This window comes from Strigops habroptila, chromosome 3 (assembly GCF_004027225.2).
Source record: "Strigops habroptila isolate Jane chromosome 3, bStrHab1.2.pri, whole genome shotgun sequence".
Taxonomy (NCBI): Eukaryota; Metazoa; Chordata; class Aves; order Psittaciformes; family Psittacidae; genus Strigops; species Strigops habroptila.
Window position 1 is genome coordinate 21,407,644 of NC_044279.2, and position 15,771 is coordinate 21,423,414.

At 38.4% G+C, this 15,771-nt stretch overlaps 1 protein-coding gene across 7 annotated transcripts in view; it reads right to left on the reverse strand.

The window, feature by feature from the left end:
• The window catches only part of PLXNB2 (plexin B2), a 258,286-nt gene that overhangs the window by 17,780 nt on the left and 224,735 nt on the right, over nucleotides 1-15,771 (reverse strand). For all 7 annotated transcript variants that reach the window (XM_030479224.1, XM_030479220.1, XM_030479225.1 and 4 more), the window contains 12 exons: nucleotides 15,183-15,319; nucleotides 14,362-14,529; nucleotides 12,635-12,743; nucleotides 10,695-10,922; nucleotides 10,039-10,215; nucleotides 9,437-9,576; nucleotides 8,294-8,394; nucleotides 5,837-6,066; nucleotides 4,763-4,944; nucleotides 3,937-4,003; nucleotides 3,678-3,824; nucleotides 273-429 (listed from right to left, as the gene is read on the reverse strand). In XM_030479224.1, the coding sequence (XP_030335084.1) occupies nucleotides 273-429; nucleotides 3,678-3,824; nucleotides 3,937-4,003; nucleotides 4,763-4,944; nucleotides 5,837-6,066; nucleotides 8,294-8,394; nucleotides 9,437-9,576; nucleotides 10,039-10,215; nucleotides 10,695-10,922; nucleotides 12,635-12,743; nucleotides 14,362-14,529; nucleotides 15,183-15,319 (1,843 nt within the window). The remainder of the gene's footprint in view (nucleotides 1-272; nucleotides 430-3,677; nucleotides 3,825-3,936; nucleotides 4,004-4,762; nucleotides 4,945-5,836; nucleotides 6,067-8,293; nucleotides 8,395-9,436; nucleotides 9,577-10,038; nucleotides 10,216-10,694; nucleotides 10,923-12,634; nucleotides 12,744-14,361; nucleotides 14,530-15,182; nucleotides 15,320-15,771) is intronic.

The window sequence follows — 15,771 nt, forward strand, 5'->3', positions numbered from 1 at the left end:
TAACAGTCATTAACAGGCTCTTTGCACACTAATGACAGTATACCGAAACTTTAAGAGTCAGGAAAAAGAACCCTGTTAGAAAGCATGAATATTTAATGCACATTAAGATTGATGCAAAACGTTGTATTTTAACATCCAGTTGAACATGCATTCAACTTTTCTTTTTTCTTTAAACAAAAAAATGCTTTTATAGACATTTCTGTGAAAAATACAAAATCACACAACATTTTTCACCTGCTCAACATAGTATCACCTACCAAGCAGCTACCTACCAAGAACTACACTCTCAGCTTTTGGCCACTGAGAACATGGCAGATTTCGATAGACTTGGTCTATTATCTTTTCCTTTACTTGTGATATAGTATCACAGTTCAGCACTTTCACAGGTATGGAATCAGTTCCTCCGTCTTGTACATATACATTTACTGTCTGTAAAAAAAAAAGAAAGCACATGGTGATTACAGCAAATCAGCACTGGAATACCTCTGAATCTATTTTTCTGGGTGATCTAAATGCAAACAATATCTAAAATTCATTGTGCAATGATTATTGCACAGCAGCACATATTTGCGACAGGAATATGGATCCTTTGCTGCTATGCAAATTCCAGCTAATTCCTCCCACTATGGCAAAATAAAAAAGATACAGAATAGATTTACTCATGTCTAATACGCTATTACTATTGTGCTGTTGGAAATTTATTAGAGGGACACACAAAAACAAAGCAGCTGAATCACTGACTAGTTACATGCTTCTCATATAACCTGATAACCTGGAACATAAAAAAGCACAAGTAATACAGTGCCCAAATTTAACAAGTTCCCAATAATCATTTGAACTGCACTTTGCTGAACTCCTAAATATTGTGTGCTTTTGTGTTCCTTTACACTGTCTTCATGGTGTGGCTTTATTTTTCAAGTCAAGCAGACTAGGTCTGTACGTATGGTGATTTAACATGGCTCAATTGATGATCAGTGACTTGTTCACCTCCCATAACTTTACCTCCTGTGACTAGCTGTTCATGAGATATATATAAATAACATATATGCACACATATATATACGCACATATAAATGCCATTTATATCATCTTTGGTGTCTGATGACTTCATTTACTGCTTACTGTTGTCACAATAACTCTAATAGCTCCAGGAAATATACCTAAGTAGTTTATACTAGTTCTAAAATATTGCTGATAGTATGGACATGTTTTGTTTTTTTTTTTAATGTTAAGAGAATTTCTTGAAAGGCTGTAATTTGCTAAATCTAGAGGGATTTTTTAAAAAGTGGCTTTGCTACATAGGTGTCAGGTTTAATACAGACAAAAGCAAATGAGAAAACAATGGCCAAGGAACCTTACAGAAGGGGGAAAAAAAACCCCTCAAACCAAATAGATGTTATGAAAAGCCTCTTTTTTTCACTAGCTGAATCAGTACAACAGCTCAGAGCTCTCATGGATCTTTTGCCAGTCAGGTAGCTTTGGAAGCCAGGCACATCTGAAGCACTGCAGCTCTCACATACATACAGTCCTGCCAAACATAATGCCTTAGTTTATCATTCCAAACCTCAGAAATAAACTTGCATGGCTGGTATTTTTAAACGGTGAAGAAAAGCTACACCATACGGCAATCAAATTAAATATGATTGCACTGTCCCTTGACAGAACTCTCAAACTAATCATGAGATTTCACCTTCCTTTTCCTATTAGCCTTATGGCAATTAGACATGATTTTGCTGCTGGTTCAGTATGCAGCATGTCAGTGTAACCAGTGATGCAAAACAGATTCATGTTTTAAATAAGAACAATTAGAGAGCAGACAACTCCTCTATACCATACTTCCCCACCGTGTCTCACTTTCAGGCAGAAGTGAACTAATTAATTCATGCTTTAACCTACCTTGGTGTACAAATGCTCCCTAACTGTTCACAGCTACCACAACGTCATCATCATGCAAAAGATCCCAATAATCTATAGCAATAGTAACCCCCTTCATAATCTTTCATCATACTTATATATACTTGTATATGTCATCGTCTTCCATGCATGCACACATATAAAATGTCTGCTTGATGGGAAATCTGGACCAAATGCTGCTACTGTACAATGTTACAATGTTTAATATCTAACTACTGTGCTTGTTGTGCCCACATCTGATTGCATACACAAATTTTCTGCTTTCACACTGCACTCGTTTAGCTTAATTGCAGGCGTTGGCTTTTTTTTTGTGAAAAGAAGCAACTGAATGAAGAATTATTGCCATTAAGTCTTACATGATGTACAATGCAAGTAAATTTTGTTCTTCGTACACAAGAAAAAATAGAACCAGCATTGCCAGTCAGTGTGGTTTCTATGTGTGGCACTTTCAGCTCAGATAAGAAGACGACAACTCAACTAATCTCCAAAATATCAATTGAACTTAAAATACTTCTTCTTGCTCAGCACATCCTTTTCCTCTAGGTCACAGCCTAGTGATTACGTGAGTGGAAGTCCTACAGCAGTCTCTTCAGATCAGACCTCCCACCAGCATCCCTTCAGAATACACAAAATGGTGGGGGTTTTTAGTCAGGACTTAACAAAGCTTTTTATTAAGTTTCTCTTTCCACACTGCAGATAGGTCACTGCATCTTCCTCAGTTGGAGACAACCACAAATGGCTCCTAACATGTCAATAAAAGTGAAATCAGAGAGGGGGAAAAAAAATCCTGTGTTGCTCTTTGAAGGACAATCTGTGCATCTTTGACATTCACTACACTTTGTTCTGAAGAAAGCCAGCAAGACTGTCAGAAGGAGTAAAACTAGAATTTAAGCTGCCCAAACAGCTAGAGAGTGGGCTGCTTCAGTTTTTTAAAGACTGTGCATCTGAGTGCTGGACTCTGGCTGGAAAAGTGGTGGAAGTTTGTGGCAATGAACAGAACGAAGTCAAAGCAGAATTTGTAATAGAAGAGAACTGGACCATGGCACTGCTGATCAGATTCAGGGGATAGCAGAGCTCAGTCAGGGAATTCTACTTTATTCTGCTTGAAGCACCCAATACAGGTCTCTAGAACTGCCTGTAGAGGCAGCTTCCCCTTGTCGCCGTAGGGAATTATTTCCTTAGGTGGAAATGAGCCCCTTTCAATGCCGGCTGAGTTCCTCATGTTCAGGAGAGTTTGATTCACACAGGAACAAGTGCAGAAACAGGTTCATAAAGGGTTTTGGAGACTGCAGAGCCATCTCACAGGACTGTAGAGGAGCTCATCCTGGTATACTACTGAAGTGACTCTAAAATGTTATTTGAAAAGCTGACAAGTCGCAAATCACATGGGAGAACGACAGCCCGAAGTTCAAGTGTAACGTTAGTGCAAGAATTCTGCAAAAAGCAACTGCCAGTTAATTTAGATGGGAAAAGGGAAGGAGCCAAACACCCCAACCACTGTTCAGATAGACTGAAAATTATGAAAGGGATTTACTGAAGAGCATTCCACAGTGGCAGGACTTGGATTTAATGTTTAGAAGACACTTTAAAATTCTATTTTCCTATTTGGAGTCTTGCTTTTGTCAAACTCTCAACAGTCCTGCCCATGGCCGGAATTTCTATGCAGATCACAGTAGTCTAGAAAAGTATGCACAGACTTAACACTACAAGACTTAATTTTAAAAGAAAAAAGATTTCTAACATATTAATCATGCTCAGCTTACCAACTGTGTATACTCTACGTCATCTCCCAGTAAGCCTGTGTCATTCAGTGTATACTTGGCTTTCTTTAGTACAGCATCCACTGGGCCTTTTTCTACCTGGTGTTTGATAGCCTTGAACAATTTATAAAGAGGCTCCCCGGCATTGTCCTGTTTAAAGAAAAGGAAGTGAAATAAAGCAAACCCAAAAGATATACCCAATGCAGCATGTTTAAGTACTATTAATAAAAGCCCCCCACAGGCAACAGACTTCAGCTCTTACCTTGAGGTACTGATATAAACAAATAGACATCCAGTTAGACAACATTCTCTCAACAACCGTTTCAGATCTGAAAAATAAAACCAAACCCACTTATGGTGACGGTCCTTAATGACACAGTTTTAACAAAAAACATTGCTTGCTTGAAATGCAATATTTTTTCACGCTTAACTGCATGTGCTCTCCTAATGCACTGATTTCCCTATAGAGTCTTGAGAGCATGTACTTGCTTTAGGATAAGTGCTTTGTATTGCTCATCATTCCCAGCTACCTTCAGCTCATTACTGAAATACATTCTTTATGCAAAATCTTAAATTTTATCTATGCTCTAAGAGCTAAAAAATTAACAGTTATGCAGTTACTGGGAAATAACCTTCAGATTACAAAGCTACAACATACAGAGAACAAGGTCTTTTGTAATTTACTTGGGATAACAATAGCGTTAGGCAAGCCCTCACTGAGTGCACAATGCAAGCTGGGTATGTGTGCTCATTGCGGAGATGATGTGTGGTATAAATGCTAGATCATTTGGAATCAAATTAGATTAAAAAGTAAATGAAATGTTTGGCATTGTATTTTAAGTCAGGTAGATTTTTCAGTAATCTTGATGCAGATTGTACACTACAGTATTTGAATATGGAAATCTGTTGCCAGCAGTCCTGGGTGTGCCTTCAATGGCTATTTCCTGGTGAGCTTGTCTTCCTAACATGCTTGGGCCAGGCTATTTCTGACTTTCATGGATAGCTGGCATTTTAATACAGTCACACTGCAAAAGAAATACATTAACAGAAAACCAGAGAGCTACAGAAAATATGACAATCATTCAAACCTTCTTAGCATTAGCTTTGGGTTTTTGGCCACAACATACTGCTCCATCAGTTCTAAGAACAGCGTCCTCATGATGTCAGTATAGTATTCTAGTTTTCCATGTAAAGCAACCGTCAGTAAAGATGCAAAATACACTTTAGCTCGAGCAGAGAACTCCCTTTGGTTTTCCAGCGTGTGAATAAACTGGAACAGAAAACAAATGTAAAATTAAGTACAGATGACAGGTTTCTGAAGAACCTCAACACTTCTCTGCACTAAGAAGACTAGCAATATTATTTTAATATTCATTTCCTAAGCACATTATGAAAAAGTTTTCAGAAGTTTGATAAAAACTACTTCTAAGAAAATGTTGTCTATAATTTGTTTTTAGATACGCACAGAGTGTAGTGGACTAACCCACGTTATATACTTTAACTGAAGCCTTATCTAAAAAGGATGCTTTAATTAAATGAAAAAAGGTGTTCTGTGACAACTTTTTAAAAGACAAAATCAGCTCCCCTTTCCCTCTAAGTCCCAGTCCTTTCACATCAAATTACAAAGACAGTAATATAAGTACACCTGGGAACACGCTCTCATCTGCCATAAACTGTAATGCTACCATTAACTAGCTCAGCATTGGAGCCTCATTTAATAAATGAGAAAAAGTTAGAAGCCTAAATCTATATTTAGGTGCCTGACAATCAGGCTCAGTTTTTGAGAGTGAGCAATTAGAAGTCTCTTCAGAGCTGCTGTGAGCACTCATCAATCTGGATGAATAGGCCACTTGAGGAGCCTCTGCCTCTCGGGGACAGAGACCCAGCAGATGGCTGCCCGTAGGTGACTCCTGTGATGAACCACGATGGAATCAGCATTCTCTAATCACATTTCTTAAAAAGGTTAAAACAAACTTGTAACAGCAGTTCTTATGCCAGATTGGGTAATATCTGTTTTCCTATAGCCACTGCAATGTTGACTAATTCCATACTACGTGATCTGGCACAGAAATATGATCTTGCCCCTCTGCCACACCAGGAAGCTCTGGCTGTGATGCCACATATCTGCAGTGGTTACAAGGCAAATCTCCTTCAGTACTCACATTAATGAGAAAAGATTTGCTATTGAGGAGATTGGAGAACTGATTCAAAGCCTGCTCCACAGTCTGCCGCCTGGCCTCGGGAATATCCAGCTTCCCCGTAATCATCACATCCTTCTCTCCATCCTTGGAGGGCAAGAAGAAGACTCTGTCCGTGTAGGTTTTGTAGTCCAGTACTGGAATTCCAGCTTCATTGATATCATTTGTCTGATCCTCCATCTCTATCATTAAGTCTGGAATATGCAATAGAGTTTAAAGGTTCATTTAAAACAAGCCTGCAGCTTTTTTAGGCAACACAATCTCTTTGGGTACCTTGTGTTGGAGAAAAAGCAACTCAACACCAAAACCTCTATTTCACCTCACATTTTCTCTTGCTATTTTTACCAACTATCCTGTTAACTATGACCACAGCTAATCCTATGGCGACAGAATAACTGCCTTTAGCACAGATGGTTTCCTTGTTGCTACCTTAATGGATGTCTGGGTGAGTTCATATATATGAAAGTAGGATTGTAATGCAGAGCCAAAAAAAGACACCACAATATCGCAATATGGGTTGGTCTGTTTATTTTTTTTCCAATGCACACTCTATCCCCTCTGAGTCTAGGAATTAATAAAAGTTCTTTTAAAAGACACAGCAATCGAGGAAAGAAAGGTTTAAAGTGTAAAGCACGCTAATTTAATTGGAAGGAAGGGGATGGCAGGAAGGAAGAAGGTTAACTGATTCATTGAAATTGATGGAAATATTTCTGTGGGACTCAAAAGCTCTGAAGTTCTTAAAAGGGACAACAATTTGGCAATCATCCTTTGGAGCAGCTATTCTAGCTGAAGGCTTTCCAATTACCCAATATTGCTGATTGACTACAATACCATGTTAATAAATACAGTGACCTATTGTCTCTGCAATTTTATTGCTTTTATTCATTCATTCTTTTACCTCTTTGTTTTACAGCATTAAGCAAAGCTGAGGGAGAAAGCATCTTGTGGTTTCCAGCTTTGCGGTATTTGTACTTCCTCCCTGTTGTTCCCTTCCTTGGCTATCTTTGGTCCCATGAATTTTAGACTGCACTTCATGCTGTTGATACTACAGTTTCACAGTATGAATCCAGAACATGTTTCGAATTCAGTGTTTAGGAACTGCAATACTCCTTGGACGTGCATTCTACTTCTCCATTATTTGTATTTAGTGGATCAGTGAGGAAACTTTCAACCCAACACTCAACAGGAGTCTATAGCACTAGGAGTGTCAGCAAGAGAAAGTCACCTTCTCTTTTCAGAAACATGTATGAAGTTCCATGGGAGAGGTGGTGAGAGGGAGGGCTGTTAACCTTGATCAGTCCTCTCACGGTTCAAAATGCAGTTTGAAATGAAGGCTGTTTGGGAATAGTTCTTGATTCAAACATTTGCTTCTGTTTTGTGTCCAGAACCTGGAAGGAGTTGGTTTTCCAGAGAAAGCAAGCTGGTATGAGAAAGGAACATCCTGTCCCAGAAATGCTAGAAAAACAAGTCTGGGAGAGGCTTCCAGCATGGCTGAAATCTTTGAGATACCCTGAGCTTCTTAAACTAATTTCAAACTCTAACCTGAAATTGCTGTTTAATTCAGTCCTGCCATCCACTGTCAATATGAAATAATCTATTTCTCTTTAGAAATAAAACGTGGATTTTTTTTAGTAGAGATTTTTAGAACATGACCCAATGGCAAGTGTAATTCAGATAATGAGGTGGCATTTCATGCTAATCATTTAGGCCAATATTTGCAATGTTTGCACTCAGATGCCTAATTTAAGCTTTGCAATGACTAGTTCAATGTGTAAAAATGCTGAGCCTTCACACCTCCCACTGCCTTCCCTGGGATGATGCCTCTACATTTACACAGAACAATTAGTTAGCTCCTCAAATCAAGCTTAAGGTTTTCCCACGATAAACAGGGCAAAATACTATTTGTTTCCTGCAAGCTTGCCAAGTTAGCCCATTATATGCTTATTGCTGCAAATAAATTTTGCAGCTCGGAAAAGAGTTTTTAATCATAGAATGGTTAAGGTTGGAAGGGACCTTAAAGATCATCTAGTTCCAACACCTGCCACTAGACCAGGTTGCATACAGCAATTGTACTAAGTACATGGTTAGTTACTATAAAATATCCTTTCCTCCATACCAATCACTGCTCACATTAATGGCTCTAAGTATCACCTATATGAACTAGTTTCTGTCTCCCAGTTGCTAACTCTGTGCTACCTTTAGACTATTTCCTTTAATAACTTCAGCTCCCTATTTTATTTTATTTACAGCTTTCATATATAATAGCAAAATATCTGCTGCATGTCAATGTCAGTAATCAAGACTACTAAGATCTACTAATTATTTGTTCCCAGATGACAGCTTTAGCAAGCTAGCACCATTGCTCCAGCACATCTTCTGATTGCTCAAGAGGACCCACAGAAGGGCAAATATCTGTCATACCTGTGAATTCCTTCTTGCACCGATCTCTCACGCTCTCCTCCAAGCCTTCAAGTTGTGATTTAATCTTTTCATACTCTCGTTCTGCTTGTTGGCTCCTGCGTCTTTATGGAATAGAGGTAAGATTATAAAAATTACAAACTGCAAAAGTAAGTAATTTGCAACAGCTCTGAGTGGAGGACATTTTCCTGGTTTTGATTTCTTTCCAAACTCTGGCAGCAGACAGAGAATGGAAGAGAACAGGAACAGTGGACCAAGTTTTCATTCTGTGCAAACCAACCTGGCACCATCACAGGCCTGCTGCTTCGAAGAGCACTTGGGCCAGCAATTTAAAATCCAACAAGCAGTAGCTACAAATGCTTTCAGTCACATACTAAGTACAGAAACTCAATTTGTATGTACTGAACAAAGACTGCTTGCAACATGTCCTGCACTGGCTCTGAGCCACCCAGGAGTATGCCTGGAGCTGAACTGAGAAGGTTGCAGGAGGTCCACAAGAACATCGATGCTGTACAGCACATACTTCAGCATTGCTTCGGCTATATTGATATGCACCATAAGAGTGAAATCCACCCCATCCTGAGAGACAGTATGAGGCCCTCATTAGTAACTTTAAAATTGGGCAAAGTAGGTCTTAAGTGAAATAAAGACATTGTTCTGGCCCTTTGTGAAGCATGAATTTCACCATTAATCATGAAATTTGTGTGTGAGTAACACTTATCTCAGCTGGAAAGGCCCAAATGACCCCTTAGCCAAATCCAAATCCATCCAGCTCAGACCTACTGTGCTGACTGAAGCAGCATAAACAGTGATGGATATGTATAACGAATAAGTTATCTCCTTCACAAGAGGCACTTTAGCTGCCATGTATGTGTGCAACTCAGCCTGCAATTGTGCGCTTGGCAAGTCTGGGACCAATTGTTGTGCTTATATATAAAGGACGGACTGGGCTGACTGACACCAAGGAATTTGGTGTGCGTGAGAGGAATAAATTGGTGCTCATACATATTTCCAGCTGTAACTGCCTTTCTTAACCCTGCAGCTCATAAAGAAGATGAAGACAATTTTTGTAGACTGAGCTGAAAACAGTCAGGTAATACCTTGAAAACCTTAGGACAGCAAAAACACCTAATTAAAGGAACTTACCTGTAACAGATGATAGAAATGATGATGATTGCTATCATAGGAATAAGTACCAGTGGCAAAATAAGATTCAGTGGGATGTCACTCACACGTGTATCATATTCCACCCTTCCGAGGATCCATTCCCGGAGTCCAAATTTCACCTAATTAGGTAAGCACAGACATTTGTCTCAAGAAGTGTAAAGAGGCAGTGGTTCACTTCTCAGTTGCACTCTAAATTCTCAGGAATTCTCACAATTGAATTTCTAGCCCAAACTGCCAAACAATGGGAACATTTCTGAATATTTTATACTGAATTGAGGTCACTAGCACTTTATTCCATGAACTGATTTTATTTTGCTTAGAAGAGGAACTAAAATCCCCAGCCTGTCTTGCTACAATTTTACATTCCTGTGTAATGAAGGTTGCAGGCATTTGGCAGCTTGGGACCACTCTTTACATGTGATGTCTTCTATACGGCAGGCAGAAGCTGGAGGAAGAAAAAACTGCAAGGAGTTTCTTCACAGTACTACGACAACTTTAAAGAACAAATTGCTTCAGTTAAAAAGCACTGTACTGTATCGGTGTCACACATGGTATTAAATTCTACTGAAAAGATAACCTACAATGAATTCAGGAAGGTTATTGATTGTATCTCTCTTCTGTCGTTTCTTTGGTTGAGGCTGTACTTCTGGTGGCTCACAATATAAGTCCGTTTCAGTTAGTGTTTTTATGTTGCAAGGCTCATCTCCCACAAAAGCCTGGGCCTCGTCTATCGTCATGGCTTTGTTCAGGTTACTGCCCTAGACAGAAAATATGAGACTAAGTCATCATTGCAAAGTCTTCGAGACAGGAAGCCCTGAGTTGCAGGTTTCCATTTGGATCGTTTTTAGCAGTAGATGTGATTAGCACTGCAGTGTACAGAAGAGCAGAGTGGTTGGGAATTATGCAATTCCTCTCTTTTCCTTCCTGGTGTGAGAAGAGATGTTCCCTCCAGTCCTTGGGAGCTATATGGCAGAAGGCATTTCCAAATGCCAGGCTCAGCAGGAGGAAGCATCCTTGGGAAACCCAAAGCATCGTTAAAAGACAGCAACTATCTCTGAGAAGGGGACAGCGAAGGAAAGAGGAACTGACAATGTTCAACATCTAGCAGAGGTGAGGGACTCTACGAAGCATTTTGGATATGGTACCAAACAGCTGTTCAGAATTTGAGAAAGGAAGGAAAAATTCTATAAACACTTCAAGGACAAAATGAGCAACCACTATCTCTTGATAAGTTTACCTTTGCATTAATAAGTTTGTTGACTTGTTTTTTGATGCCATCTGTGAAGTTTTCAAAGGTTGGGTCTGCAACATAGGCAAAGGAGTGGCTCTCATTTTTTACAACCAAATGATAATGATCCATTAGAATAATAGTGGTAATGTTATAGTTTTCTGGGTCTTCCAGTATTGGTGGGGAAGAAAAAACCACCGTGGTTTCATTGAGCCTTTTAACAAGCTTTCCTTCAAACTGTAAGAAACAAGACAAGAAGAACATGCATATTTTAGAGTCTGACTCATTTCTGTACATAACTGTTGATAACCTTAGACTGTAGAAATAGAACAACTAGATATATATCCCCACCATACAGCAGAAATAACATAATATGAGGTATTTTCTGAAAATAAAATGAAACAAATTTGTTGATGGGTATAAATTGTTGATTCATTATGTTCTAGCAGCTGCCTGCAAAAAAAGCTTAGGCTACAGGTCAGTTTCCATTGCCTCCAAATTCTGTGGCTCTGGACCATACTGGGTTGGTATCATTAAATCACTCTAAGATTGAGGGGTTAACATGACAGCTTTAATCCAGATCATCTTCTGTACCATTAAGTATCTCATATAGATTCTTTTCTACTGACACTGTAAAATACCTCACTGAAATTCAATACAATTACTAAGTGAATTTCAGAATAAAATTTACCAATTGTCAACCAACTATTCAAGGTAACAACAACTCAGTTAACCTGTCCTGTACCCCCAACTACACAAATGTTTTTATCCTAGAAACTCCTTCAAGTCATTCAGTAATATCAACAGCCAACAACACTAATAGGAACCCTCAACATTTCTCCTATCTTGACATTGCCATGTAAGTGGAAGCAAAACAAAAAATTAGAGAAGTTTCTAGCCTTAACCATGAATGTGTGCTGTATGTAATGCTGACTTAAGATAATGTGCTGAGATGATACTGAGCATACATAAGAAGGGGGGTAAGAAATGTTGATAAACACTGTCAAGAATGCTTGAGTGAGCGAGCATGGTGCTGAGTTACCAGCTGGGCTTAAACCACAGCAATGCTAAACAGACTTTCAGATTGTCCTGGAAGTTAAGGTTATCAAGATAATAACATCTTGTAATTTATGGCCTAAGAAACATAGACAGTTTTTCTCTTAAAATTCTTTAAGGATAGGGTTCTGATGGACTCAATCCAGATGGCTTTGGTATACTCTTGAAGTTGAATCATGCATATAATACAATACATGCATATGGATCATAAGACGGTCTTAAACTGAAAAGTGAGCCTTAGAAAAAGTATTTTTATTTTCTTACTGGAAGATCACTTTTAAATCCTCAATCATTGCATTAAACTGTGATCTTCATTAGATGAGTGGGAAATTGGTAATGTCAATTCTTAACATGAGATGCAAGAAGGGGTTTTTTTCTAATGTTATTTTTCACAACTGTTTGTGAGCATGCTATAGGTGGAATATGCATGAAACAAGAAAGAGAAGAAGACTTGGCTCGTTGAGACATGAGAAAATAAAAGCCAGTGACTGTGTAAGGCTGAGTACTCAGCATTGTCTGGATTTGGGTCCTGTTTCAGGTGAATCTCTAAAGTTTGCAGGGGGAGAAGAAGGAGAAAGACAAAGAAAACTTAACCACTTTCCAATTCTGAAACACATCCGCTTCACCACTCCAGGCTTAATTCTTTTATCCTTGTTCATATTGAATGAAAATAATTTTAAAGCAGAAGACTGCAAGGTACAAGTGAATGTAAGTCAGGATGGTATGAGTGGGCTCTTCTCCCACAGAAACCCTGAACAGGCCCAGAAATCTGTTCAAACCTTACTCCACTCCAAGCCCAGTGAAGTCCAGTGAATGAACTTAAATGCATTTTTGAACAGATTATATGTTATGCATCTAATGTGATCCCTTTGTGGGGAAAGAAAGAAAATTACCCTTTTGAGATTCATTTTTCCTGCTTCTGGACGCTCTGCATATACCACCAATGAGAAACTCTGGATGAGCTCAAAACCGGTTCCAGTTACAGTAATATTTCTCCCTCCACTGAAAGGCAGAATGAAAAAAGAAGTCAAGTCATTGGCAAACTACCACTAACAGTGTTTTATCCTGCGCTGGTACTACTTCCACTGGAAGCACCTATATAAAGCCTCTATGACAATTAGATATCCTACAAATGGGATTTCTGTAAAAGCTATAGATGACCACGGCATTTATAAGCAGCAATGTCAACTTCAAACTTGTTTTAAAATAGTGGAATAAAAAAGGTACAAATTGCTTTGCCAATATTTGTGGCTTTTCATTGATGCCTATCTTTGTGTGCTTTACTTCTGCAATGTTTTTGCTAAAATCACTCCACCTACCACACACAGAGACAAAGGTGAGAGTTTATTTTTCACAGGTCTGCAAGCACTTGGCTTCTCTATTTCCTTTCATTTGCAACACTGTTTAAAAAATAATGCATTCGCATTAGAAGAAGAATGCATGCAAGTGGCCAGTGGGAATTAAAGTCATCAAAGTAACATGAATTTAGAGGGATGGCAATCCTCAAAGCAATCCATTAAAGTAAGTGTCAGTTTATATAGAGGAAAAAAAAAGAAGTATTTTAAATCCTGTAAGGTAAATCACTATTGATCTACTAAAAAAGCCCTCCAGGCCCCAAACCCACCCAAACCAAAAATTAAAGGCAAATAAAAAAAAAAAAAAAAAAAAAATTAAAGCCAAATCCTATTCTACATAAGTGACTACTCAATATTCCAGGAGGCAGGTACCAATTTCTCCAAGAGAAGTCACAGCCAATTTTACTTTTAATGCGCTATTTGTACAGTCATGATATTCTTTCTACTGAAAGAAAGTGGAAACACCATGATCTCTCTCTTCCAACTCTACCCCACTAAGAGACCAGAACACTAGGGAACAGCAGAGACTAATGTGAATTGAGGTCACCAGTTCATCCCTGTATCGGTCACAGAATGACTTTCAAAACCAAAGGTATGCTGCAAGGACTTTTATACAAATGATTTGCCATATTGCTACAAATATAAGAGTGGCACACATTTCTTTGGTTTCACAATTAGTACCGGGTGAGCTTTTTTCCAGAAGGAACAGTTACCAGATGGGGTGTTTGTGAGTACCACATAGAAGAGAGCATACCTTTTAAAAGCATTATTGAACCCTGATCTAGATTTCCTAAAAAGATACTTCTTTTCCTCCTGGGACAAAGAGATGACAAGCCATAATTTTCCTCTGTTCCCAGCATACTTATTAAAAGCTGAATAGAAGAACTGTTAGAAACCTTTTCATTAGAAACCTTTCATATATGTTATCCTATGGGATAAGGATTTGTAAGTAACACAAAGATCATGTTGTCTGACATCATGCTGAAATGCTTTGAATCTCTTTCTTTGAGACATCTTCATTTAAAAGAAGCTCATTACCTTTCTGGTTTCAGGATTTACCTTTGAAGTGGGGATTAAAGTTCAAAGGTAAACAGAATGCTTTTAAACATCAGCTGCGGTTAAGATCACAAACTCTACATATCTAAATATGTGTATGGCTAGAATACAGGAGTTTTTATTTCAAACAGTTCTACATGTAATAGGCTTATTATATATTACACATTTTAACTCTATTGTAAATCAAGTTATGACAAACTTTTCGTTACCTGCTGAAGCTATTTACTGGCAGGAACTTGGTGACAGTAGGATTCTCACTGTACGAAAACATCTGTGGTACACTAACTATTGTGCCCCCATAGTTCATTGTGACTGGAACAGTTTCAACCTTGCTATTAGGTCCTGTAATGCAAACGATCTCATCTCCAAATTCAGTGCTAGATTGGAAAGGAAAAAGAAGAGAAAACATCTTCAGTTACTAACATTATGGTGATTTGTATTCTTTACTGTAGTGCCCCAAAAGCAACAAAACCTGGGCTCTACTTTTGCTAGGCACTGAGTAGTTACAAGAGGAGACAACACTTTCCTCAGATCAGTTAGGGTTTTTAAAAAAAGATGTAGGATATGAAAAGGAACAGTGTACAAACACAAGAGCAATGCAATGTCAGCACATTTCATGTAATTCCTTTTTCTTGGGGGGGAGAAAGGGAAGAAACTCAGCAATCAATGAAAGGAAAAAGAAATGAGAAGTACAAGCCAAGGGGCACTAGAAGATTAAGATTTTATATGGAACCACTGAGGAGCTGCTGAGTGAAAGCATGGGTGGGTTTGGAGCAGCCTTTCAAGCAGAGAAAGCTGAAACTGGAAAAAACTTTGGATATCCAAGTTCTCCCACTTTGGTTGTTTATTTGGTGCTTCTCCCAGCTGGACCCTCTGAGCGAGTTTCTGAAGGTTATGTGCAGAACCCCATTGCATGGGATGAGTCACAAAGAGATGATAGACAATGAAATTGTTCAATTTCTAAAGGTCAGAAAAGGTTGGTGCTTTGTTAGAATACAGCTCTGTATTGTTATTTACTCAGGGTACATACACATTGCAAGGCTGGCTACCGACTGAAACTTGCACATCCTTCTTGGAACCAGTGGCCAGGTTTGTACCAGTGATGGTAAGTGTTGTTCCACCTGCTTGTGGACCACTTTGAGGTCTTATTTGAGAAGGATGAGGGTCCTGCAAAGAGAAGGTGGTCAAAATAATGAAGAAAATGAAAATAAAATTTACACCAGTATTAATTGGTATAATAGCTAAATTTCTACCTGAAAAATAATAAAACTAAAATAATAATGGCCAATTCTAAAATAAAACAAAATATTCCATTGTTCATGCCAAAGGAAGAAGTAACAGATATTGTGAATGTACTTATATTTTTCCCATACTGTGTTTTACATATATGAATTCATATAAAGGGCTTTATATGAACTTCAATTCCCTATTTATAAAATGTAAAGTTACCTGCCATTAGGCTTGTGAGAGCTTTGTGTTGGATTTCCTGTTTTCATACTTATTTTAAGATTTTTCTTTCTTTAGGCTGAGTCTGCCTTCACCTTTCCTTACCCTTTCTTATATTCTGCATCAGCTACAGGAGAGACAGAGCAACGTTTTCAAAACTTGTACTGAACAGA